The 26,271-nt window shown below is 35.7% G+C and overlaps 1 protein-coding gene across 2 annotated transcripts in view; it reads right to left on the bottom strand.

The window, feature by feature from the left end:
• The window catches only part of LOC145680466 (uncharacterized), a 112,235-nt gene extending 86,551 nt beyond the window's left edge, over positions 1-25,684 (bottom strand). The window contains exons 1-2 of one of the 2 annotated variants that reach the window (XM_081751030.1): positions 25,283-25,684; positions 9,042-9,152 (exon numbers count right to left, since the gene is read on the bottom strand). In XM_081751030.1, coding sequence (XP_081607156.1) covers positions 9,042-9,152 — 111 coding nt within the window. In that variant the 5' untranslated portion in view covers positions 25,283-25,684. The remainder of the gene's footprint in view (positions 1-9,041; positions 9,153-25,282) is intronic. The other variant, XM_081751031.1, reaches the window with a different exon arrangement.
• Between the last annotated feature and the right edge of the window lie 587 nt (positions 25,685-26,271).

The raw sequence follows: 26,271 nt of genomic DNA, 5'->3' as shown, positions 1-26,271 counted from the left end.
TTCGCACAATAACTCTTGAACGGAAGACTTACAGGATTATGTTGTTAGTACGCCCGTCTATCTTCCGTTACTCTGCATAACAACTCTTGAACGGGAGACTTATTGGATTATGTTGTTAGTATGTCCGTTCTCCCTCCGTTACTTCGCACAATAACTCTTGAACGGGAGAATTATAGGATTATGTTGTTAGTACATCCGTTCATCCTCCGTTGGTCTGTACAATCACTCTTGAACGCAAGACTTAAAATATTATGTTGTTAGTACTACCGTTTATCCTCCGTTACTCCGCACAATAACTCTTGAACGGGAGAATTATAGGATTATGTTGTTAGTATGTTCGTTCTTTCTTCGTTACTTCGCACAATAACTCTTGAACGGAAGACTTACAGGATTATGTTGTTAGTACGCCCGTCTATCTTCCGTTACTCTGCATAACAACTCTTGAACGGGAGACTTATTGGATTATGTTGTTAGTATGTCCGTTCTCCCTCCGTTACTTCGCACAATAACTCTTGAACGGGAGAATTATAGGATTATGTTGTTAGTACATCCGTTCATCCTCCGTTGGTCTGTACAATAACTCTTGAACGGAAGACTTAAAATATTATGTTGTTAGTACCACCGTTCATCCTCCGTTACTCCGCACAATAACTCTTGAATGAGAGACTTATAGGATTATGTTGTTAGTATGTCCCTTCTTCCTCCGTTACTTCGCACAATAACTCTTGAACGGAAGACTTACAGGATTATGTTGTTAGTACGCCCGGCCATCTTCCGTTACTCTGCATAATAACTCTTGAACGGTAGACTTATGTTGTTAGTATGTCCGTTCTCCCTCCGTTACTTCGCACAATAACTCTTGAACGGGAGAATTATAGGATTATGTTGTTAGTACATCCGTTCATCCTCCGTTGGTCTGTACAATCACTCTTGAACGGAAGACTTAAAATATTATGTTGTTAGTACTACCGTTTATCCTCCGTTACTCCGCACAATAACTCTTGAACGGGAGAATTATAGGATTATGTTGTTAGTATGTTCGTTCTTCCTTCGTTACTTCGCACAATAACTCTTGAACGGAAGACTTACAGGATTATGTTGTTAGTACGCCCGGCCATCTTCCGTTACTCTGCATAATAACTCTTGAACGGTAGACTTATGTTGTTAGTATGTCCGTTCTCCCTCCGTTACTTCGCACAATAACTCTTGAACGGGAGAATTATAGGATTATGTTGTTAGTACATCCGTTCATCCTCCGTTGGTCTGTACAATAACTCTTGAACGGAAGACTTAAAATATTATGTTGTTAGTACCACCGTTCATCCTCCGTTACTCCGCACAATAACTCTTGAACGGAAGACTTATAACATTATGTTGTTAGTACTTTCGTCCATCCTCCGTTACTCCGCACAATAGCTGTCGAACGGTAGCGAAATTTTTAATTGTGTTTTACAATACATAGCTAGAGCAAATATCTCGGTCAAGTTCGTTAACGGAATCAATCCGTTAATATTGTAATAAGTTGCGGCAACTTGATCCGTGGGTATCTATAGCCTATATACCATACATGTAAGTGAAAGTTTGAATTCTAAATCTCACAATAGATAACTAGAACAATTATCTCGGCCTATTTCGTTAATAGAGTCAATCCGTTAACATAGTGAGAAATAACGAAAACTTTAACGATATGTATCTATAGCCTGTATCCCATGCACGTATCCAAGCAAACTCTCTTATTCTGTTTTTCTTTTCTTCTTTGGAGTAGATAGCTAGAGCGATTATCTCGGCTGATTCCGTTAATAGAGTCAATCCGTTAACATTTTAACGGGTAACGGCGACTTTCCATTCCATATATGATATATTTTCCGTATATGTGATCGAATGTTTAAATTCTGTTTCTTTTTCAAATAGATAGCTAGAGAGATTATATCGGCTCAGTTCGTTGGAATCAATCCGTTAACATTTTAACGTGTAACGGTGATTTTAAAGTTGTCTATCCATGTCCCATACATAAAAAGTATCGCGTGATCTCTACTGTCCTTACCAGAATTTATTATTATTTTGAAACTTATTTATGTGGTACGAGATGTCTACAGGTGCCCTCTGGACGTCTCGTAGCTCCCATACCTATCCCTGAATATTAAGACTTGCAGTAGAAACTTCAAAGAAACTGGAAATAACCAAAGGATTTCTCTTGGATTTCAAGGGAATGTGCCTATCACGAGACAACCTTTGGATGTCCAAAAATCGTTTTGTGACTATACCACAGAGAGACCAGAAATGTCGATTCAGGAATCACACAGGAAGACTCGTTTCTGGGACATAAACAGGCATCTGAATTCACACAGGATGTCCGCTGACAAAAATGGGACTCCCGTGGGTATCCCGATATTCCAGGACTGACACATCTATAGTATGGAGATAATTGCCACTTTAGGTCAATTTCCAGTAAGTAAATTATCAAAAAGTTTATTTATTGGGATAACACAGGTATACCTTATAAGATTGTTGATATCTTAATGTGTATGGATGATTTTAACAGTATCAATACCAGATTTTCTACTATTGAAACAAATGTGTATAATTGCAGAATACTAGAAGTTATAGATCACACTTTAGATGGTAGAAAAAAGAAAGAAAAAGAAATATCCAGCAGATGACATCTGCCAGGCAAAATTGGAACTTTCCATGATCCTCTTTACTTCTCTAACGTAATTTGTTGAAGATAATAGCACAGAATCTGATATTCAAATTTCTCCTCTTTTTTTGTAGTTGGAAAGTTAAAAAGGAATAAATATAGTTTAATTTAATGAAATCATTATCGTAGTACGTTTTGATAGTTATTAAAATAATTTTAAGGGAACTGGAACCGCAATATTTAATTATATATATGTGTGTTACAAGATGAAAGGAAAGCGTGGAGTAGTATACATGTCTACCTCTCCCTATTTAAAATTATATGATAACGAGATGCGATATTAGATAATATTAATTCCAGAAAAATTATGGGCATTTAAAAGAGTCTTCCCTGTAAATATTTCTATAGACAAAATGTTAGCATATTCAAGAAATATCCAATACAATGAAGTGTTAGTATGTGGTGGAGCTTAATATACGAGTAGAAATATAAGTTTATTTAAACTCATATGTTTATTATACATATGTGCCATATATTTGGAATGTATTTCGAGATACAGAACATGTGAATCTCCTCATAACAATATTTTTACGTATTATCTGAGTTGTTCTTTAAATTAGAAATGATTTTAGACATTATATCGAGTCGACGTAGATTAACAGGAGTTTTTTTTTTTTCTTCCTGATATCAAGTTTGAATCCTACTCTTAGGCATTTTACCATTGCTTTACTACTTTTCCCCTAAACTTCTTCAGGGGAATGGCAACATGGCATTTTAAACATGTCTCTAGTAGATGTTTGTCTTTTTAAAGTATTTCTTGTTATTGATGCCAAGTAGTAATGATTCCAGGATAAATTAGTTGCAGACGCATCTGAAATTTTTACGATCTTATATATATATATGGGGGTAGATAGGTATAGGTGTGTTCGGACTCGAAAATACTTATTTCCGTACTGGTTTACAACTTTGATTTATGATCCATAGCTTTTTTTTTAATCTTTCATCAGCTCATCCCTCGTACTTTTTATTGTTAACTAAAATGAACCCTTTTCAGAAGGGATGTTGAAAATGTAGACTTAAACAAATAATTCAGCAGATACACACACACTACTAGCGAGTGACCTTGAAGAAAAAGAACTAGGAATGCAGATAATACCTTAAAGGAACTGTTAAGAAAAAAAGAAAGAAAAAAAGAGGCTGATGCTTGTCTGGGAACGACGGGGTTCTGAAATTGAGGTCAGGGTTCATATTGCATCTTAGAAAAAGATAAACATGCTCAAACCACAAGTATTTAACATACGAGACGGACATTGTTACGTAAAGCTAATGTCCTTAGGAAAAATAAATTAAAACTTATATACGTGAGTAAGCTATGTAGTAAAGTAACTGTATATATTGTCCAATGTTAGTATATTGATAAAGTTTTCATTCAATTTAATCTAAATTTGTTTATGGAAGTACGTGGATGAATCTTAATGATAGTATAAAGATGAGAAATCTAATTTGTTCAGATAAATTATTTTTATCATAACTAGTAACTTTGTAACTATTTCACTCGAATCTTCCGCCCACTGTACACTATAGGTTAAAATCGTGCTTAAATAAAATTTCTACTTGTTTATATTCAACTTTCTAAAATTTTGAGTTTGCTCATCAACCACCCAAACTAAATAAATTTTGAGTTTGATCATGAACTACTCCAAACTCCATAATTTTGGGTTGGCTCATTAACCACCCCAAACTCCATAATATTTTAGTTGACTCGCAAACCACCCAAAACACCATAAATTTTGAGTTGGCTCACCAACTACCCCAAATCCATAATTTTAGAGTTGGATCCCTAACCACTCCAAATTCCATAAATTTTCAGTTGGCTCAGCAACTATCCTAAATTCCATAAACTTTGAGCTCGCTCATTAACCACTCCGAACTCCATAAATTTTGAGTTGGTTTTACCAACCACCTCAAACTGCCTAAATTTTGATTTGGCTCACCAACTACACCAAACTCCGTACTATCTTAATGCAGTTCTTGAAGAACTTTATTAGTTATGCAGGCACAAGTAGCGACATATATTACTGTAATTGTTTGTTATTAGGATTAGCATGATGCACAGACCTTTTATGTTTCGTATAACGATACACAAAGTTATAAAAATAATGGGACAGGCTTGTCGAAAGACATCTTATCTAATTATTAAGATATTGCACTATCATTTTTAGCTTGGAATGCAGCTTCTATTAATTGTGAAATTGAAGTATACATGTCATACATGAATCGTTTTCAGAGAAATTGTGCATCATTCAGTGTTGCGCTGAGTTGAGTCAGCAGTGATGGAGGAGTAAATATGGGCCAGACTCACTGCTCTAAAATTGACCACAATTTACCATAAATATTCAATACTCTTCTAATTGGGAAATTGGGCAGTCCAGGGGAAAGTAATGAAGTTCTCCCTAATGTTCCTAGAAACAAGTCTGAACGTTTATGGCCGTGTATTATTGGTACATTATCATGGAAGACTGAATCGTTGTTGGAGAAATCTGAACCATAAGTACCATGGAATTCAGATGGTCACCCAAAGCACCCAGATAATAATTTCCAATAAATCGCTTTCGTAGGATAGAAGTAATACCACGACATTGTAACTCTGTATTCTCTGCATCATTATTTTCGCGCTAAAAATGTTATAAAATTGTCCCACAGATGGCGTAGAACATCAACCTCAGAGAAATGACTACTGACAGTCAGTGATTTTATGATAATGGACTTTAAAATCTGTGTATTCTGCAAAATTTAATTGTTGCGATATTTTTGGAAAGGTAGATCAGAAATTATAATTGTTTTTAGTATAATGCTATTTGAGATTAGTGAAGACGACAGAGCGTGGTAAGGGAACAAGTGTTCCCGTCCCCAACATTCAGGCCTGTCCCCTAACTATTCCTCTCCGCCAAGACATGTTGTAGTGTAATATAAACCAAATAATATAAAGATATTTTTTTCGGTATATCAGAAAATTAATTGCACTCCCCTACAAAACATATCTACCCCTTCGTTTGCCGCCCAAGAAATTGAATCTGAACTGTTGAGAACTGCTCAGAAGTTTCCGTTTTCCTTTTGGAAAACAGTTCGAAATCCTAATATTCATTTTAAAATCATTATGAGTAATATGTGCTCATAACTCTGAAAAAGTTAAAAAAAAAAAAAAAAAAAAAAGAAAAGAAAAGAAAAAAGGAATCGATATAGGGAAAAAAACATGTCAAGTAGTATTTGAAAATTCTCTTCTGTAAAAAGTACAGAATATGCTTTGGTTCCTTTTCCGTTAGACAATATTATTGCTTCATAACTATAAGCAATCCACCACGTATCGCTATGATTTCAGTCGTAATTTGGGTGAAATATAATAAGCAAGCAGCTAACATGGAACTGTAACTGTCAGAATATTACTATCTTTATAATGTCAAATCCTAATTCCTTATGCAACCCACAATTCCTACAGGATGATTTGGTTGCATACATTTATTTGTTGCTTCAAATCGAAGACATTTCAAAGTAAAATTCGTATCGACGTGACGTAAATGTAGACGTACTTGTCTACATTTAAGGATAAACCTAAAATATACTTAACAGGCTGCGACATAACTTATATAACCGCATTATAATTTCAAATCACCCATAAGGTTCCAAGTTAAAAAAAAAGAAAGAACTAAAATGACCAATAATGCTTGAAGTCAGCACAGCATAATCATGAACATGAGCTCAGTCTGTTATAGTTACAGTAGCTGGTAGACGTTCGCTTTTACATTTACGCACATTACAAGATAGATGCAAAAGCTAAGAATTTTCATGAGGACTTTTGAAAGTAGATTATAAGGATCAAGTGAATTCGTTTGGCATAATTGTCACATGAAATTCATCATTTGAATAGGGGAGTGAGAGTTTCAAATATGATCCTCGCTTTGACAGACCTCGCGAAGCTGTTAACGGAACAATAATTCACAGGATGAAACAGTAAATGGAAGAAAATTCCTATATCTTCGTGGAGGTATAACGTATGGATATTGGTAATAGTGTTAACAGCATTGATATGATGATGCTCCACTACCATTTGAATATGACGAAGGTTTGTGAAAAATGGGTTTCTAATTTCTTCACTCATGAACAAACGATGAGATTGAAAAATTGGGCGGCAAAATTGTTCACTTTGTTCACACCGAATGATCCAAAACAACTGACAAGCATTGTGTAGGGGATGACAGTTTTTTTCTTTTTTCTTTTCTTTTCTTTTCTTTTTTTTTACTATTATACTACCACGAACAACTCCAGAACTGTGACTTACTGAAAATTATCGAGATCAGTTGTTCTTTCACAAGATTTTGAGCCTTTTAAGCAACCTTTCACAAATTTCGCCATTTACAAAAGATCACTGGTAGTTGATCGTATCCCAGAAGGTGAGATCATGAGTGAGTGTATTATGGTGTTTTTGTTCAAAGAATTGTAAATACAGGAACTCGAGGGTGCTGCTTATGCATTTCAAATGAATCTATTCACTAAACATATTTCAATTTTACAGAAATTGAATGATGAAACAATCCAGGTTTCTGAACATCCATCTTACAATCTCGATTTTCACCCTGTGGCTTCTGGTTGTTCCACTGGATGAAGTCCATCATCACTAGAGAAACATTTGAGAGGGTGGAAGACATTGTTCAAGCCATAAATTCTGTTCTACTGACAATACCGTTGTGCCTTTGATAAAAGTAGTCACAGCGTCTCCACATATATATGTGGAGTATGATAGAGAGTATTATGAAGAATTGTAAAAGTATATATTTCAGTATACCCTACAGTTTATTATGTGAATTTAGAAAGGCCACCTAAAAATTTTATGAATGACTCTCGTAACAAACAAATGATTATGTAAAACGTAAAGTTAGATAGATAAAAACCAGAAAAATGTATTTATATTAGAATGTATTACATTGATCTAGAGCAGTGGTTCCCAACCTTTTTTGACTGGAGACACACATTCCTGCACCCCTACTCCTCGCGACACAAATGATTGATTTTCTTATTAAAATAATATTAATTAAAATAGTGTAAGACCATAACTTTTTACTAAGTTGTGATTCTATGTTGCTATTGGAAGACGTTGATACTGCCAGATGCTTTGGCTGGTATAATTTCTCTCAAGATATATCTTACCTAATAACCTTAAACGCTTTATGATTTTTAAAATAAAAAAAAATTCACGACACACCCTATGAGACTGCGTGAGACATCAGTGTATTGCGACGCGACACATTTGTTGGAAACCACTGATCTTTGAGTATAATATTATATGTATACAATCGACCAAGCACTGTTCTTTGATTCCGCGTAGAAGAAGGTAGTTCTTATCTTGCTGGGACGGTTCTATAAATAATAGCACACTCACCTCATTTCAGGGCCGCGGTGGCTCAGTTGCAGAGCATTCTGGTGCTTGGGGTCCCGGGTTCGATCCATGCCTCTACCAAGTGGACAAACACCGTATGCGTGGGTTTCCTCGGGGTTATCCCGTTTCCTCCCACTTTGTTCATTCCATCATTTTCATCCATTTCTCATCATCACTGTCTCTTTTAGCCTAACCGGCATAATCGTGGGACGTAAAACTCAAAGATTTCATTTCATTTTTTCACCTCATTTCACATCTATGCCCTAATTACCTGTAATTTACATGTAAAGCCATTCAGAGTAAGGAACAGATTTCATCAGAGTTTGTAATTCTTGCCACTGTTACCATTATTTTACATTCGTATGTAAATAACTGAGTGAGTTGAAAGACAATTTTAAATACATTTCATTCAAGCATTTATTAAAGCATTGGATTCGATTCATAAGTTTTCAGTTTAACGTCCCAAGTTTATACCTGTTAGGCTAACGGAGACGGATACTTAAGGCAAGTGAATGATGATGGAAGAATTGGTGTAATGAAATTTGAGTAATCTTTGAAAACCCACGAATATGATGCTGTCCACCATAAATTTACTGGGCCGGAGATAGAACCAATGATCCCACACATCAGAACTATCTGCTCTACCACTGAGCCTACGTGGCCAGATGGATTCTTTCGAAAATCGGTAGTTAAGTGATGTGAGACGCCGTTCCTCTTTGTCTATATAGTTACTGCAGGGGAGTGCCCATGATAAATAATGAATCAAAGTGAATATTTATATGCAAAAAATGATACATAGTTATGACTAGATGAAACATGTGTTGATTAATACACATATCCTAGATTCTAGAAACACGTTTCTCGCAAGTAAAAATATTTACTGTAATATCATTCATAAATAATTTCAATAACAGAATATAATAGATTGATACTATTCATTGGAAGACATTATGAATAAAATGAGTCACTCACCTGAGCAGGATTTTCTTTGTCAAGAGAAGTTACTTGATTCTCCTCTTTTGCGACAGGAAGCGAAGATGAAAGGGTTGTAATTGCCAATAAGCACACAAGCGTCAGCGCCATCTAGAAATATAATTTCAAAAAATATATTAAACACATGTAATCATTGCTAACAATTATTGACTAAAAACTTACTTAGAAGGAATAGATAATGAAATTTGATCTGATTTTTTTAAGTACATATATTCATGTATATTACTAGAACGGTTAATCCATTTCAGTGTTAGAATAGTTAGCGACTACATCATCATGAGTTCAGTGGCGGATACACATAGGGGAAACGGGGTGATTCGCCTGAAGGCTGACTTTCTTTACTACCTGCATTAATTCGTTAGGAACAAAAAAAAAAAAAAAAAAAAAACCGGTCTTTTCCCGATCAATACAATTTGTATTTCACAAGCCTGATAGAGTATAACCAAGATGTGTGGTACTTTATAAGGAATATCTTTGAATTGTGAATATTACTGTTAGTAATTCCTTGGGTCGTTCCCGATAGCCTCACCAAAGGAGCAAATGTGGGACTCCGCAAAGAGCTGTAGAAATAAGACTGAGACGGATCAAACGCTTTGAACTAGAATTTGAATTAGATTCGAACATTGTGTCACGGAGAAAGCACATAGGGATGAGATGCAGGGCCTGAAAAATAGAACGAGTAATTTCTTCCATCTTGATTTTTTTATAAATCTTCAGAGGTCTTTTATCAAATACCTGATTGTATCTGATACTTTTTGGTTTATTGTTTGACTCATTTATATTTACTTTACATCTTTTGTCAGTAGCGACACTAGATACGACGAGATGTAGTTGGAGAGGCTTTATTTTTGGGATAGACGATTGTCTCCCCTTTGACAGACCATTTTATCTCATTAATCCGATCCATGTTATGCTCCTAGAAGGTGATATTCGCCGTAAAAAAAAAAAAAAAAAAAAAAAAAAAAAAAAAAAAAAAACACTGGGTAATGTGCAGTTTCTTGTTTCCCCCTTTTATCTTCTACTTAATATAGTCGCTATTTTATCAATTTAAAATAACTAAGTTTTATTTATGCATGAAAACATGACCTCTCTTTGAGTTGTCATTCTCATTCCTATCTAGATTCCTTTGTTTAAAATATTTATAGGCCCTAATAATTTATTAATAAATTATAAACTAACATCTAAGTTAAGAAAACTGACAACCCGCACGTACACAGTAAGAAACTTCTCTGAAGAAGGGTATCGGGGTATGTCCATTAGCGCAATGGATCGAAAAGCAGTCGAGGGAACAATGTTAGCGAATAACAGTCTCAAGGTATTTCAAGTGTCAGCACCGGAGTGTTAAGACAAGCTCACACTTCCCCTTGTGATGTCACAACCCATGCACAAAGAACTGAATACCTAGGCATGATCACAACCCGATATAGTATATTTCTAGGAAGCCTCCTGGAAACCAGGAAGAAACTATAATCCCAGTCCTGCCTACATCAGATTACAGCCGAGATACCTCATGCACTACCGAAACCAGTGGCTCGTACAATCCACCCGTCGGGAGTGGACGAACTTCTCTTCTCCCGGTAGAATATTTCTTCATATTTGGCTCGTCTTTCTTTATGCAAAAGAAAGATTCTGTTACCCCCCAAGACAACATTTGTTTGGCACTCCTGGTTTCTTTGAGTACTTTTCAACGTAAAATAATCTAGAGGTATCCTTGGAATGGTAATCATCGCAGAAATTATCTAGACTTCAGAATTTCACCACTCATCATTCCAAAATCCGGTATGCAATAACCTTCATGGGATTGAGACCCAGTGAATGTAGCGCCTATTCTTTTTTTTTTTTTTCATTTCTCCACCTCATGAATGTAAAATGAAATCTTTAGTTTAACGTCTCACGATTATATACTATAGGTCCAATCAGACAGGTTATAAATACAAGTGAAATAATACGGAAGGAGAATGTGGAAGGAAAGGTTGTAACTTGTTCCCGTTCCAAGGAAACTTACACATACGATCTTGTCCTTCAAATATATATGTGGCCTTGAAGCCTTGTATTACAGATAAAATCATTTTGTCTGGGAAAACATGTAACCATTAGTGCCATCGCAGCCATTGCCTTTAGGACTTGAAACTACTCTGTAACAGTCCCTAGAACAATGGTGTATAAATAAATATCTTCTATCGTTTGATTTAAACTTTTGGGTATTTCTGATAATTCAGTGGAGGGATGCTCTTGGAAAACAGCATTCCTAACCCTGAGCGTCTAACCAAAGATAAGAAAATGTAACGTACTTTGTTCAAGTTAGACCTTCTGTCCAGTCGCTCATCCCTTGAAACCTCACTAGTTGGTTTCCGAGCTTTCAGAATCATTCAGTATTTTAAATCAAAATATAAGTTTTAATTTTCCCGAATTTGAAGTTTAATTTTTTTTAGATTACTTACAACGATACTTGTATTTTTTTAACATCTTTATTTGTATTTGTGGACAAAATGTACTTTTAAAATATGCACAAGCTGTTCAAGGAAGGAAGAAGAAGAATATGAAAAGAGAAATAGAAATAATTTCTTTTCTGTTGTTATGCGATGATATTTTGTTATGATAGTGTTTTGACGATGTGAGTTTTAGTTGTCATAGCAACGAAAAATAATATAAAAACGAAGGATCCATCTCGTGAAAACTAATATACAATTTTTAAAAGTGTGTAAATGTTTTTACCTGTTACGTACTACAATAAAATAGTAATATCATAATGCAGTTGTTTAGATGTATTTTGATAAATCAGTAACCTTGGTTATATAAATATACAAACTGCGGACCTTACGTTAGGAATTGGCGAAATCTGTACCAGGATTTCGTCATATATATAAATTGGTGGTTCCGCCCAGGATCGAACTGGGGACCTTACGTTACAAATTGGTGTAATCTGTACCAAGATTTCGTCATATACTGTATTGATGAATATATAATATTTATAAATATAAACTTAGGTGATTTTTTTTTAAATTTCTAGTTGCGCTATATTTTGTAAAATGTGGGGTACGAGTGAGAAAACTAAAAGTGAACAATGTTGAAAAAGAATTAATGGAATAACGAGCCAATGAGGGAGCAAAAGTGAAAAAAAACTCCGAACTCAACTGAACTCATCCGAACTGGATCAATCTTGGCATGGTGTAGACCTTGACGAGCTTAAAATGAGTACGGAATATTATTGTATATTAGGGCATTTGTACCCTAGTTACGGACCCAAATTTGAGGTTACGTTTTCTAGCATATTACTTCTCTTAGATAAAGTTACATAAAACACTATGAAAATCGAGTTGCTCGAATTTTATTTTGAGCAGATCCTGGTTCATGATCTAAAGTGAAGTAGTCGAGAAGATGCCTAACAACTAGCTGGATTGTGTATCTTCGAGTCCCGCTGAAGATGAGGTTTATTTCCTCTAAGCATATTCCAAAAGCGTCTCTAGAGATTTGTTGAATCTCTGTCAAATGCATCCCTAGGAAAACCACGGAGGGTGGGCGTTCAAAAAATGTCCAGAGCATAATGTTTACGTCTAAATGTGAAATCTTTCTTTCATATCGCCTATCCCAAATAAGGGCTTTGTTGTACTTTTATCTTTAGACCCTGTTTCATATAGTATGGATGATAGAAAGGGGCGTTAAAATGTAGATAATCAATGAATGGGCCAGCAACGGCTTGCGAAGGAAGTCACACCTGAAAAAAGAAAAAAATACAGGGTGTTTCAAAACAACACCGACAACGTTTGGGAGGTGATCCCTGACACCAAAATAAGACGTAAAGTATAGACCAACCTGGGTGCACAAATGCTTCCTTTCGGAGTTATGGGCTGCCAAAAACATGAAAAAATGCCCAGAGCATAATGTCTACGTCTAAATGTGAAATCTTTCTTTCATATCGCCTATCCCAAATAAGGGCTTTGTTGTACTTTTAAAAGTCCATAGCTCCAAAACTATGGGACCTACCGTAGTCGGGTCAAGACTTTTGTTAGGAACTAGTATGTGCTTTATCCAAAAATACATGTTTCAGAATCCTGTAGTACTCACACAAAAATTTTTATTGAGGCAGTTTGGTTACGGGCATATAACCTGAAGTACTCACTAACTCCTTCTATAAAAATTGTTGCGGAAGTACTGTAAGATTCTGAAGCATGCATTTTTAGATAGAGCACATATTAGTTCCTTAGTGAAGTCTTGACCCGACTATTTACACTTTATTATATACTGCTTAAATTATAAAGCTAGATTTCTAAACATAAAATAATTAGCTGAAATCTGTGAATAGGTACTTTTCCCGATATTTGCAATTATAATAAATTTATGATTGCAATATTTACAAACTTGCGTTTTATTCATTTATTTTTGTGGGTTCATCGAGCAGACGGTTGACATGGGAGATCCGGGATCGATTCCCGGTAGGAGCTCATATGGCTCGGATTTCATATTAATCAGTAGGTCCACGTCTCATATAGCCTCGCTGTTGAACGGGACGTTAAACTCAAAGTCAACTCGAGTAGACGGTCCTACCAAACAGAAAATTATTAGGTAAAATATGATGTGAAACATTTTTTGTGAAGGAATGAGAGTGTGAATGTAAGTAATTACTATCAGTGCACAGCATATTTGAAATATTGAAATGAATTTTGAGTGATAGTAAAAGTATTGTATGTATAAGTGTGCTATTCCACTATCCTCATTTATACCTATACTTCCGTCGCTGACGCGCCTGCTCCCTAAGGCTCGGTACACATTTGCGATTTTTTCACGCGGCGATATCGCGCGATATCGTCGCGGTGAGTTTCATTTCAATACACACTTGGCGGGAAAATGACGCGCAGTCGGTGCTAAGCTTCTGAAGACAAGGGAAGTGTATCAAAAGAAGTGTGTTGTTTTTGCATATTGTGTGTACAAATTATTAAAAAGAAAAAAGAGAAGGTACTGGGTACATCCTTATGTGAGTTCCTGTGCTTTGAAAGGCGCATTTAAATCAATCTCAGACACTTTTATCCATGCTGCTCTTTTTTTTTTATTATTATTATTATTTCGGTCATGATATTCTTCACAGGCTAAGTCCCACAGTTCAGGAAAATTTCTACTAGCGTCAATAAAAAGATCTGTATCAAGAACCTCAAAAGCCATCCTCGCTGCGGTAACAACTCGCAAAGTGTGTATCGGAAGAATACAACGCTGTTGCCGCTTCCTCGCATACTGTCGAACGATATCGAAAGGAGTGGGCAGAAACCGCCGATCATTTTCTTGTTGTCGCGAGCTCGCTGCGAGTTCGCGAAGATTTCCGACGAGTGTGTATTGCTCCGTATAAAGTAATGCTCTGCCTACTCGTACGTTTACGACCTCAACGACTTTTATCGCAAATGTGTAACGAGCCTAAAGGTGCAGCTTCTCGCTACCGCTCGGGCCCCGTGCTGCGCTTCTACCCCGACTCGGTTAGGTAGCATTCGTGCTTTCTAGTGGCCACCTAGCACAAATTGCTTCCTGTTTTATGCACTGTGATTTTTATGCCATACGTCGACATTGGATTTATACTGACCCCACCCCCACCCCCTGAAGTCAATCTGCAAGTAGTAATGGAGCTCCTCTTTTAGTGCATGCTCAACTAAAAGAAATACAAAAATCTAACCTAACCTGAAAATGTATGAAATGTGTCAAAATTTGGTAGAACTATTTGCTCGAGTATCGCCATTTTTATAACCAACATGTATATTCATTACTCAAGAAACACAAAAATGAATTCCGGGATTTTCGTGAATAAAGAATTTCCTTCGGTACAAGACATAGAAATCCTGGTTAATTCTGCTCAAAACGGGGTAGTTGAGGACAGGCCCGTAGACAGCCCAAAAATGTAGAGGCGGGCGGTAGAAGTTATGGGGGGCCCGATCCAACCATAGTATAGTTCATCACAATATCATAGTTCATTTACAAGCCTACCGTGAAAATTTTAGGAGGGGCCAGTAAAAATTTAGGGGGCCAGCCGCCGTAGACTCCTTCTGGATACGGGCCTGGTTGGAGAAAATACTTTTAATAAAATAGTACATCCAATCACATGGTAAATACGAACACCAGATGGCAATATATAAATACAATGCATCGTTTTTTAAAAATATTACATTACATACAATATGTCAGGAATTAAATTCATGGGAATCATTTTTCCATAGATTAATGAAGCTAACACTAAAAATCTTACAATTCTAATGTTTTTACTGTCACGTACGTATTATTTTTAACTCAGTATAAACTACCGGTAGCATTAAACTAAAGCTATAGTATATATTGCAGAAGAAATAGTTATTTACATTGGATTGGCTACTGTTATTGAATTGGTTACTGCGATAAAAGAAAAATATTAGTAGAACACTTGAAAAAACACATTATTATATATCGAATTTAGATAGTGGTGTATGCACAATTTCTTTAAAGGATTTCAGGCACCCTATCTCATATTCTTTAGTAAATTGATTTTTCCAAATCTCTTTCTCAAGCGGGGGAGGAGAACGGGAATTAAATCCGAATCTAAATACGCCACTGTATTTAGAAATTTTATTCTTTCTGTTGCTTTTCTGTTGAAAAAGTCTCTCTCAATGAATATAGTACTAGGGGGAAAAAATGCCCCCATGTGTAAGCAGTGATCAATATTTTACGTGTCTTCTCCCGAGTCCAAAGATATATCATCCATTCTGAATTCATCAAAATGAAGATATTCGAATTTTGTGACGGAAAAAGGCCACTCATACCGAACGATATAAGCGACTTAAACGAATTCTTCGGATTTTTGCCGATCACAGTTCGTCACATAAAGCAAACTTCTCTTACTGATTACCTAAATTTTCAGAAATGCCAATAAGCCATAAACAGTAGCAGGAATGTTTGTGAGCTCTTCTATCGCGGCTATACTCGTATGATTAACGTACTGAGAGAGCCGGATTCGATTCCTGGTAGGAGCTTATGAGCCCCAGATCCCATTTTAAGCTGTAGATCCAAGTCTAATTTAGCCTCGGTGCTGTAAGGGACGCTAAAACTAATTAAACTAAGCTATCAAGCAAGTTAATTTCCTTATAATATTGAAGATAAGGATTCCTGTCACTTTCTTTTTCTTTATTATTTTTTTTTAATTTTTAAATGGAAAAGGATTACGTATTTTGTAAAAGAGAGGTGCGTAAGTAAACGTTCTGTGATGTACTGTTTACGATTTCTTTTGGAGGGGTGTAATCTTTTATATAGCAATTGGATCAAGTTTCAAAAAAATCTAGAGCTAACCTCCTCATATCACAGTAAACCAAGGAAGAAATTACCAAATTCCGGAAAAGTTCGAATGATGATTTCAAAATAGTTATTTTATTTATTTATTTTTGTTGTTGCGAAATTTTGATTATAGAAGCAATACTGATATCTGCCATGACTGGCTCGATTACATAGTGTTGCAAAATAAACTATAGAAAGATTTGATTCTTTAATATAATGTGAAAGCCCTGGCATGAAATTTTCAATTTCTCTTTGTTAAATGATTAACATACGCGCCTTCGGAGCGGAAAGCCGAAAGATCGGTTCACCAAGTCGGAGTTCATGTGCTTCAGGTCTTGCATTGAGCTGTACGTCCATATCTTATTATGCAGCATCTATGTTGCATGAGGTGTTAATCTTCTAACTAATCAAGCTAAATTATCAATTTGTCTTAAGTTTGTTACACGTTATAAAAATAGGTATGTTTCATTTATCTATTCAAAATATCATCATCATCATAGGTATTCTGTCATGATTGGCTGGTCATGCTGTACCTAAGAAGTTTTCGTGTAATTAATTGTAGTCTCCTTCGCCCTCTTCCTCTCTTTCCTGCCATCATATAATCTAGCACACCCTCATGGTATAGTTCCTTCTTAGCCAATGTTCCACCCAGTTTCTCTTCCTCTTTTCAACATCTAAAATTGTCCTTTTCCTCCCACTATGAGGCCTATTGGAAGAGTATCTAACCAGTGTCCCGAAAACTCAATAATTCAGTTGGTATTATCGTCGTACTCTTCCTGTTTCTACACATCTAATTTAGTGATCCTTTCACTATTCGAAACTGGCCTGAAACCCCTGGTCGGAAGTGCTACGAGAACAGCCGTCGTGCTGCACTAGATATCTCATTTGCAAAATCGAGTTCCTTTCTGGTACCTTTTGATTATTGGAAACAACCAAAGTCTCACAAGGTAATACCCGGGAGCTCGACGAAGCATCGAAGTGTTGTTTCGTGTGGAATAAAAGACAATCACATGAGCCGCATAGATGGAATCATTATCCTGATGATATCTTTCTGGTTTCGAGTTCCTCAGGTATAGTCATTTCAGAAAAAGAGCGTTACGTAGACGATGGGAAATGTCTAAAGAGAACTTCCTTGTATCAATACGTCCTTTCTGTACGTACTCCATTGCCACAGCAATCGAAGAACAAAATCAACATATGTTGTGATTTTGCTACGACCCTGTAGAGCATTTCTGGATTTTTATGATGAGCCATGTCAGACCTTGGCGAGGTTGGATGTATCCACTGAGTCGATTGTGATTTCGTTTTCGGATCCTATTCGTACACCCACGTCTTGACCATTTTAGATCCACGCCAAAACCACAGAACAACGCTCAACATAACCACTCCATCACATCAGCTGACACAAGTGAAAGTAACGCCGCCACCTGTAGGTAAAGATATCATGAACCTCTCTTCCACGATGCAAAATCTGGTTAACCTGTGACATGTAGTTTCCTTAAAAGCATAGAAGATCGGATACTTTTCCGTCTGGCCTCGTATTTCTAACACCTTCATGGAGAGAAAAATTGAGCTCATTTAGAAGGCAAATCCGTAGATTCCGGTTACATGCAATTTTCTGGTATTGTTCCTCCCACGAATAAAGTACTGCAATATGTTTTGTGGCATAAATTCTTGTACGTTAAAAGAAGTAGAGCTATGTCAGGCTAGTTGTTGCGTACGTACGAATGTTGCGTGTAGATTTTCTAGATTCTGTTACTACTCAATTCTTTTCCCCGCATGTTTATTTCCTGCCAGAAGGAAAATCTAGATCGTATATCTAGAATGGAACTACTATGTACACAACTAGATAATGTTCATCAAAGTATATGACCATGATTTTACGTATTCTCCATGTGCTGATGGAGGATATTCATGGTTTTCGTCTATTCGCGGCTGTACAGATTGGGTACTGGCTCAATAAACTTGTACGTGGCCGGATACAGACAGCTTTGTGTGTGATTCAGAATCCTGCTAAGCTACACTATTTATTTGGCAAGATTTTAAATATACGGTACTCAATTGTTGCTATAAATTATGAAGCTCCTGCTGCCTCCTTAGGATATGCATTTTAATCAAATTTACACAATATGAAACTCAGTTCGAGGCAGTGGCGGTTCTAGCCCAGGACCGGGAGGGTCTAGCCCCCAGTTTTTTGAGTGACAAAAACAATTTAATGTATTGTTTATATATTTTTGAAAGTTTATAGTGATTTCATTATATACCTGTCATAGTCTGGGTTCTGGTAGGCCCCCCAGTTTTTACCTTCTAGATCCGCCACTGATTCGAGGTATAGATGATTGATAAGTGATAACTACTCAACAATTCATTTCAAACAGCTCAGCCGTTTTCCCGTGATTTGATCACACACAAAATCAGTTTCATTTTTATATATTACATTTGATTAAAAACGTAATACTAACAGCGAAAATTTATATTATATATTTGAAACTGTATTCTAACCACATTTCATGGATTTATCTTATTTTTATTGTTGGTTTCTCCTAGAAATTCTTCAGTTATATTTCTGTGCAAGATATAATTCTAAGATATAAGATTGCTTTGCAAAGATATAATACCCGCTTTGCAAAAATATAATTCTATACTCATAAGTGTTTGTAAAACTATTTTGCACTTATAGGGATGGAATATATCTAAAGCATACCAAAGTAGATATACAACACCGTACCTGTCAAATTGTGGCATTTTACTTCATTTGCTTATTGTTTTCCTTAAAGTATTAACTTAGTTTTTATTTGCTTTTAATTTCTTCTTATTTGCGTATACTGGTAATGACAACAGGTAATTTTAGACCAAGAAAAATGCACTGAATTTTAAAGAAACACTAAAACTAACCACTGGCCTGAGCCGCTTCAACGCCATCTATTAGCGGCTGGCTGAACAACGTCAAGTCTAGCGACGAACACTAGTTAGCGCGATGCGTCACCTTGTCTCTAGTTAGCGTTTATAAGAGCTTTCTAGACTTAGTGGCCATGACTTTCATTCACGCGAGTCCCCAGTTTGCCTCACGACCCTGGGTGGAAGCCGAAAATTGGGAAGCACCGACAGGGAATCCAACTGGGGACCATGCGGACGTGATTCCAGTGTTCTAAACACTATACTATAGAGTCACCTCAAAAAGAATTCTTAAAATAACAAAAGCATACGGATACTGTAAGAAGTTTGACACACGAACTTGAGCCGATCTGACAATTTACAGTACCAGACACACGTGTCATGTAATTTCAGTGGTTAACGAGTCTGAACGTTGTGGAATGTCTGTGATAGACAAGAATAAAATGAAAATTACTTTGGTATTCGTAAACAATCCTTACGATGTGTTTCCCTGAGCTGTCCGTACTGAGAACATCCTTGTAATATTTAATTTGTAAACTGAAAATAAAACTGTACCGTGCGAAATTCTTACATGAGCTTCAGCAGGATGTCCCAGACTGAGAGTTAAATTTTGTAAAATAATAATTAACCAAATTTCTAAGAAGCTCCTTTCCAAGATAATGAGTAGATAATCAAGTTTCTAAGAAAGATTAGTAACCAAATTTCTCAGAAGCCCCTTTTAAGATAACGAGTAACTAAATTTCTAAGAAACCAATTTCTAAGATAATGAGTATAAACAAAATTCGAGAAAGACCCTTTCTAAGATAATGAGTAACCAAATTTCTGAGAAGCCCCTTTCTAAGATAATGAGTAACCAAGTTTCGAAGAAGTCCCTTTTTTAGTGACATCTGATAGCATGAAGCCTGTTTCAAGTTGTCAGATCACATGAAGATGTATACTGGGCAAATAAAAATTCTCAAGTGACCATTACGTCTGAGTCTGGCGTCACTGTGTGAGATACACTACACAGCAAGGGCACCATGCAGTCCGTTTCTCATATAGCCTCAGCAATGCAAAGGCGCGTTAAACTCGAGTCAAACCGAAGCAAATAAATGAACAAATTAAAATACAATACTTGGTCAATACATGGGTATACACCCCTGATTTTGATCTACCCTGTATTTTTTAAAAGTATTTCTAGAAATTCACTATTCACTGAGAAATATAGAAGTATTTCTAGGTAACATAATTTAGCTTTCGATCCGAGCATAGAAATCTCTGCTGAAGGGAATGAGAATATTGTTAATGCAAAGCATGCATTTTTAAGAGAAATCTTGAATTTAGTGTTCCATGACTGTACCCTGTATGTCAGAAGATTCGAATAATAAACGCACAAACAGGATAACAGAATAATCAGCGGAATGAGAAATTGAAAGAATTTGTAAACTAAACTTGAAATAAATAAAGTCCTTGGGAAAACTCATGAACATTGTGTTGTTTTCCACAAACTCACATGTGTCTAGTTCGAAGCATTGACCTTTCACACTAGAGGTTAATCTCTACCATTGAACCGTCTGTATTAATATAGATCGTAGGTGGAAAACGTTTACTAACCAATAGACGTGTCTCAAAATTTGAGCTGTGACTAACAGCGGTACCTTATCTAATTTTAAGAGATTTATTGATCACTGTAAGGATATGTCAGAGTTATAGCCAGAGTTGTTAAGAAGGTGGAGGGATCAGATATCATAAAATCATATACAGGAACTGGTGTTAACTCAAAATGAACACGATTCTGCCCACCACAAACTTACTAGTCAGGAGATGAAACTAGGAACCTCTCATACTAGAAATGAGCACTCGACCACTAAACCATCGTTGTCTTCCTTTCCTCCGTTTGCTATTTTGGTTAAAGATAATATATAAAAATGTAGGCTATACTTACTGCAGTTACAATTGTAGGCAAAAGTAGACACCGATTAAGTCTATTAAAGAAAATAACTCTTCGTTGAATGGATCAAATTGAGTACACTTTCTTTCTCATATAGAGGAGGTCAGAGGCGGATGTAGTCCGGGATTGAGTGGGCCTAAGCCCCCAGTTTTTGAAAGACAAAAATAATTGAAGCTATTATTTACATATTTTTCAAAGTTTTTATAAACTCATGATATAAATTTCATATTCTGAGTTCTGCCCCCTCCCCCCAGATTTTAGCTTCTAGATCCACTTCTGGAGGAGGTACTTTTCTAAAAGTTATTGAATGTATATTAAGGTTATTTTTACTGAAGTTAATGGCACAAAATCATATGCAAAGGGGATGGGAATGTAATTTTGCTGTCGGGTGTGCTTTAAATGCCAAAAAATAGTGGGTATTCTACAAAACACGCCGACACTCTTAAATAGACAATTTAAGATAGTTACTTAGATGAATATGAGCAATCTTTTTCTTTCAGTAATTTAAATATTACATCTTTATACCCTTCCTGAGACAGTAAGTAACTTTATTTTTATAATATGATACAGATGTTTATGAGAGACAATCAAAGAAGTTATAATGTATTATCATTTTCTTTTTACGTAACGAGGCTGACATTTCTTTGGCTGAACGGAAATGAAAAGTTATAAATGTAGCCTAATGAAATCTTGACATTGAACTGTTAAACTTAACCTAAAATACTGTAGCTGTTATGTGTATTGAAGCTGCTAGCCTAGTTATTTCTCTCACATTATAAATAATTACAAGTAAGTTACTTCCCCTTGGGAGTATTTTTTGTGCTAAAGGTCAAGAAAATGACTTGCATTATTTCTTCTTTCATTTCTCGCTAATTACATAAGGATGAAAATAAGTACTTGTAAAATAATTTACTGTATATCAAAAAGAATTTTTATATGAAGAAACCAATATATGTTCAGCGAAGTAGCTCAAGTGGTAGAGCGTTGGCTTCGCATTCGGGAGGTCGTTGGTTCGATTCCCGCTGCCGACCATCGTGACTGTGGTTTTCCAGGGTTTCCCTCAGTCCTACCAGGCAAATACCGGGATGGTACCTACTAAACAGGTCCTGGCCGATACCTTCCCAAATATTTTCCATTGTTGTTGTTGTTAGATATTCAGTATAAAATGGCCTCTGAGCTGTATCTGGCGATTGTTAAATAAATAAATGTATTCATAATAATAAAATAATATTGACCTCTCTGTTGGTATAGGAGTAACTGCGCTCGTCTTTTGCATACGGGATCGTGGATTCGATTCCCAGTGGAAAAGCATTGAAATACGACTACAGCTCGGATTCTACCTTAAACTTGAAGAACCACGTCTCGCATAGCCTCGGTGCTGAAATGGGATGCTAAACTTTTAACGAAATAATAATAATGATAAATTTAGAGTCGTTAGTGCGTTAATTTTTGATTGTCAAAAATGTCCTTGTTATAATCTTGAACATACTATTAAAATTTAATTAACTTGAATGTTATTAGTTCCAAAGTTCAAGAAAACTTCTTGGTAAAAATTTTCAACTTGCATGATTCGTACAATTAAAGTCATATCAAATTACTTTACTAAGTTTCAGAATACGAAATATTTATTGGTTATTATCCTGAACTTAACAATTAAGAATTTAGTAAAATTTAGTATTATAAATTCATAAACTTTGAAGATAGTCCTATTAAATATTTCTTGGCTACCATTTTGTGCTAAGTCATTAGTTCACAAATTTCAGGGTTCTAAGAACTTTTTTTTTTTTTTTTTTGCTACTATCTCGACATTGACTTTGATGTGGAAGATTCGGGTTCGATTCACGATGGGTGTTCACGTGGTCCCTATCGCACGTTAAACTGTAGTTCCACGTCTTACCTACAGTTCAATAACTCAACTATCTTAAATTTACTTTCGAAAATTGAATCAATTTAATTGTTAAGTATTGGCTCGCAAGTTTGCAGAGAAGTATAAACATTTTGACTGCAATCTTGAATTTATTAATAAAATTGAATCGACGTTAGTGTTATTAGGCCATAAATATCCAGGCTACAAAAAATATATGGTCACAACCTTGAATCTATCAATAAAACTGGATCAACTTCTGTGTTACTAGTTCACAATTTTTCAAGGTACCGTACTAAGAAGATTTTTGTCACAACTTTGAACTTGTTAATAGAATGGAATAAACTTCAAAGTTATTAGTTCATAAAGTTCCAAAGCGCTAAAAAGAGTTTGGTTATAATCTTGAATTTATAAATAGATATAAAATAAAATAAAATATAAAATGAATTTTACTATTAAAGTATTGGAATTTCAAGTTATTTTTAGCAGTCAGCATTGGAAATAAACTCTGAATGAATTGATTGATTGAATTGACCAATTGATTTATTGATTGATTGATTGAATTGACCATTTGATTGATAAATTGATTTGAATTTACATCCTTGATCAATAACAAGGATACATGTAGGCTATGACGACGAAACCTACATTTTAAAGTGAATCTGAACCCTAAAGTAAGTCTTACTTTCTCCTCGCCGGAAATCGAACCCAGGAACTTCGCGCATCAAAGGCCACGCATTGTTAACTACTGAAGAGAAGGCATGAATTGAAAAATTGGAATACAATTTTCAGTAGTATACACAGAATAACGCTGTTTCCCCATCAAAAGAAAACTAAATGAAAATTTGTTGACTTGTTTGGAAGTTATTGACGAACGTATACATAAATTTTGTATACTCATTTTTCCTTGTGATTACTCATTCATAACGTAATGACCTACGACAACGTTTCTCAAAATGTAGTCCGTGGGACATAAATGATCCTCGAGGTTTGACTTTGTAGTCCTCGTTAATTGAATATTAGTTGAATTAAGACAGAAATAAAAATAAAATTCAAGTGAATTATGTATCGCACACGAGTTGAGAATCTCAAACAGTGGCGGATCTAGTTCAGGGCTGGGGGGTGGTCTAGGCCTCATTAGTTTTATGAGTGACAAAAGTAATTTAAGCTATTACTTATTTATTTTTGTAAGTTTATAGTAAACTCATGATATACCTATCATAACCTGGGTTCCGGCTACCCCCGCCTCCAGTTTTTATCACCTAGATCCACTAGTGATCTCAAAGAGATATAGAATATAGAATTTAGTAAAGTAAAGAGTATGCAAATTCTAATAATTTATATAGATGCATTGTTAATAGATATGATTGAAAACCTACAATTATTTTTCTTAATATGTATTTTTCCTACTAATACTAGTATCAAATTAAGCCAATATTGGTATTATTTTTAAAAATATAAGTGTATTGCCAGTGAATTATGCCCCCCAAAATTTTTAATGATAAATATGCCTTTAAGGGGGAAAACGTTTTAACTGATAAAAGTGGCCTCACTTGGAAAAGTTTGTGAAACACTTATCTATGATGAACAAAACAAATGGGCTATCTTAACCCTTGATAAGAGTATTTTTGCCTTTTTTATTTACAGAAATTTGCCTTAACGAATGAATATAGGACAAGAAAATTAGGAAAACCAAAAATGAATTAAAAGATTGCGATCTTGACCAATAATTAATTTTTGGATCAGGGGCCAGAAAATTTTTGAACGACCCCTAAATCGTGTTTTCGTATTTTCTACGGAATAAGCACATCATAATGAGTTAACTAATAGTTTTGGGTTTGGCTACACTAAATGTAGTTCTCCAGATATGAGGCCTACAAGATTTTTGATTAAAATATATTGGATCTTTTGATCCAATAAACATAAGAATTTCTGGTACTACATCAAGTACCTTGATAGACAAGATGCAAAAAAGAAAAAGAAAAAACTGTGTTAGCTAAAATATTCACCAAAAGAAAACCAATAACATAATGAAACAATATTTAAAACATAGTAAGAATAACATTGAATTTACTTACGATCTAGTTGCAAGCAGCGTAGAAGCTACACCCTAAATGATTAAAAATTTAAACCACAAGACACCAGTTAGTACAGAACTGTTGAAGAAGAACAAGAAAGACAACGTGAAAGGTGCGAAATTAAGAGGAAACGGGCGGGAAGGTAAAACTATGAGAAAAGAGTATTTCTTTTTACCTTAAAACGTTGAGTTCTTTTTGTTTTCTTTGACGGTGTGTTTTCTTCTTGGAAAATTGGTTCAGCTCCAGATATCCGATGTCGCCGGAGAAAAAAAAAAGTCCTTCGTGCAAGCAGACGATGATTGCCGTCAATCACACACCCGTTCACTTAAAACACCAAAAGGTGGTGTGTTGGTATGTGTGTATATGTCTCGGGTGTTGTTGTTTAATGTTTGATGCTGTTGATTTTATACAAATCCGTGAAACACAGACAGTGCAAGTCGATTTTGACCGTAGTAGAATACAACCCGAAGAAGTGTGTGGCACGCGCACGACTTTGGAGATTGTAGTGGTGGTACTCAAGTCAAGTCCAAAGAGTATAATATGGTTGTGGAGTCTCTTGTTAGAGGTCGACCAGAAGCAATGGCGTAGTGGGAGGGAAGTTTCCTTACGAGGGGAAGGGGAGAGAGAGGGGGGGCGGGTGTGATGTATGTATACCTATACGCATTTTAGAGACATAGAAAGAAAACGAAAGTAGGGGGGAAACATAGAACACGTTGATACTGACGCTATAAGGATGTAATACCGCGACCAGAGGAAAGGGGGAGCTCCGAGAGGAGGGGAGGGGAATCATTGAAACGAAAGAGGAAAAAAAATACCTTACCAGCTGAGAAAGAGAGAGAGAGTCAGTCAGTCAGCAGGTAAGTGTGTCTGACAACTTCTTAACCAAGGGGAAATTTACCGATTATGTTATTGCATAACTAACAAAACACCAACAATCTTTATACAAGCTATACTGAAAAAAGAAATCACAAGCTCTCTCTCATTCTCGTTACACATACGCACGCGTGTATGCGTACAGAAATACATGTACGATACAGTTGTAACAACCATGTATTGTTTACGTACATGTAAGACCGTGTAAATTTGAGAAATGCACAGTATTTATTTTTTTCTTTTGTATGGGAAACAAACTAAACATTTTTGGTATTGCACACTTGTATTTCT

This window comes from Thermobia domestica, chromosome 3, assembly GCF_964235325.1.
Source record: "Thermobia domestica chromosome 3, izTheDome1.hap1.1, whole genome shotgun sequence".
Taxonomy (NCBI): domain Eukaryota; kingdom Metazoa; phylum Arthropoda; class Insecta; order Zygentoma; family Lepismatidae; genus Thermobia; species Thermobia domestica.
This window is presented reverse-complemented; position numbering and strand designations above follow the sequence as displayed.